The sequence below is a fragment of the Penaeus japonicus genome, unplaced genomic scaffold (genome assembly GCF_977035675.1).
Source record: "Penaeus japonicus unplaced genomic scaffold, GWHDUDI00000001_assembly GWHDUDI00000019, whole genome shotgun sequence".
In the NCBI taxonomy this organism is placed as follows: Eukaryota; Metazoa; Arthropoda; class Malacostraca; order Decapoda; family Penaeidae; genus Penaeus; species Penaeus japonicus.
This window is the reverse complement of record NW_028234421.1, coordinates 30,446,255-30,448,754: the sequence shown is the minus strand read 5'-3', so window position 1 is coordinate 30,448,754 and position 2,500 is coordinate 30,446,255. Positions and strand designations below refer to the sequence as shown.

Genomic DNA, 2,500 nt, shown 5'->3' with positions numbered 1-2,500 from the left:
ATTAATAACTTTTTAATTATGAGATAATTTTTATGATTATTGTGAATGTTATAAGGGCTTCATATCTGTACATTTGTTATTATTGTTAATGTTATTATTATTAGTTAATAGTAATTGATAGCTATTACAAACTATTACAATATTATGATTTTATTATTAATGTTCTTGTTATTGTTCTTGTATTATTATTTTGTGTTATTTTTTATCATTGTAAATGTTATTATTATTGCCATTATTATTATTGTTATGTTTTTTGTTATTTTTGTTATAATTACAAATGTGTTATTGTAGTTATTTCTATTAGTACTGATATTATTACTATTGTTATTGTTATTATTATCATTATTATTAATAATGATAATAATATTATTGTTATTGATATTACTATTAACCCTTTCACGACGGGGGCGGACGGGGCATTTCTAGCCTTGACAATGCGGGGCAAGGGCAGGCCTAAAACAATTAAAATCAATTAAATGGCTGGCACAATACTGTGCCGCCCGGCCACTGGGCTTTTGAATGAGTGGTACAGTACTGTACCACCCGTCCAGAGAGGGTTAATATGATTATTATTGTTATTGTTTTTTGTTGTCATTTCTGCTAACTTTGCAATTATTAGTGTCCTTTTTATCATTGTTTCCAAATGAGGCATTAGGATTACCATTGAAATAATGTACACCAATTAGTGATATTTTCTTTTGATTAATACTGTACAGTGTTATACTATACTTTGTATCCCTTTCGTGTCAGGTACACTTTTAACCCCAAAGGATGTGCTTACTAAGTTTGAAAAGTGGGCAACATGTACCTGTAATGTTTTTGGCCCATAGATTAAAAATATAAAACTCTTCTTTATGGGGAATGAATTAGAGTGAATATAAGTGATTAATTGGTGCATATTGGTACCAGATTGTTAAATGGAGTCCTTTAGGCATTAAACATGTCACAGTGATCTCAAGGTTTCCATTCAGCATCAGGGAGATATCCCCTTCCTGCCATGCAAGAATGATATGGTCATGTATATAGTGGTCATGCAGTGCCAAGGGGATAGTTTTGTAGTACTGTAATTTCCAAACAGTGTTGTACTGGAGACCTACTGTATGTGAATCCTCCAAGCTCTCTCAGATAACTCAAACATCAAACATCAATGGATGCTATGTGGAAATCATAAATGAACGTTTTCTCTAATTGTATTGCTTTTCATTATTTTTTTATTATTAGCTCACATTTAAATAAGAATTATTCTCTACTATTGTTCAATAGTACAAGATATAATATAATGTATGTTCAGTTATTATTTTTGTTATTGTTTATAGTTATTGATATTGTTATTTTGTTATTGTTATTACTTTTCTTTTTTTTCTTTACATTAGGTGCACTTTTTGAGACCTCTCTTCCAAGAGAGAAATCATAGGTTATTGCATTATTCATATGAAAATCTAGGTAAAAATTCACAATAATTTGAATGATTATATATACACTTACATATAGTGTGTGTGTGTATTTGTATGCATGGTTTTTTGTATGTTTTTGTTTTAAACTAGTTAGGATTAGAACAATATATCCCAGAGCAATTGAATTTTTTCCTCAAGTACAGCTGAAGAAAAAAAGTCTGGGATTTACGAAAAGAATCAATGGTTTTAGATGTTTTCAGAGCTGGCGTATGTGTCATAGTTGAACAATCTTCAACAGCATTTGATTAATATTTTACAAGCTCTTGTCCAATATCTAAAAGATCATGCATTAAGATTTCCATGACAAACTTTGTTTTTTATTATTATCATTATTTTTTTGGACTTCTAGTGGTTAAACTAGATTATTTAGCTAGAGTTAGAAAATACTTAAGAGGGACCTTAGATGATTTTCATCCCATGTATTTACATTAACTAAACTGTTTGATGTGGTTGTATATTCTTAACCCATTCACGCCGGGGCCGTTCCGGCTTTGCACGGTCGCAATACCGGGGTTCTTGAATGCATAAGCCTAACGCCTCGAGATTCTCGAGGCGTTAGGGCTAGGCTGCCCACTCGCCTAACCCGAGCGTGTGGCTTGCCCTCATAGCTCGTCCCGAGCGTCTGACGCAAAGACTACAAAACATGTCAGCACGTCAACCGGCGCGAATGGGTTAAAGATTATATATAGCTTTGCATGTCCAGCAAACAGATTCTGGTGGTAATTTGTGTAAATCTTTGTATCCAAGATTTTGATTTTATGTTATGTATACCAGATAGTCAGAGAACAGACAATCTGAATCAGAAATTCTCTTTAGTTTACTACTTTACTAACTTTTGTGTCTCTTTTCTCCTTCGCAGGCGTAACATATATAAAGTTTTCCAAGACCTCCGAAGCGGCGCTGGCCATGGAGGAGATGAATGGGAAATGCATAGGGGGACACCCAAGACCCCTCAAGGTCCTCATTGCACACAGGTGAGATAAGGGCGACAGAACACTTGTTGCTTAAAGATTTACATTGACAATGTAGAATTTGATTTTTTTTTT

The 2,500-nt window shown here is 33.1% G+C and overlaps 1 protein-coding gene across 10 annotated transcripts in view; it reads left to right on the top strand.

The window, feature by feature from the left end:
* LOC122242468 (RNA-binding protein 45) overlaps nt 1–2,500 on the top strand; it is a 31,258-nt gene that overhangs the window by 8,140 nt on the left and 20,618 nt on the right. For all 10 annotated transcript variants that reach the window (XR_015191912.1, XR_015191908.1, XR_015191911.1 and 7 more), the window contains exon 2: nt 2,314–2,428. Coding sequence is in view for 5 of the 10 variants with exons in the window: in XM_042999762.2 (XP_042855696.1) it covers nt 2,314–2,428 (115 nt within the window). In the remaining 5 variants the exon portion in view is untranslated. The remainder of the gene's footprint in view (nt 1–2,313; nt 2,429–2,500) is intronic.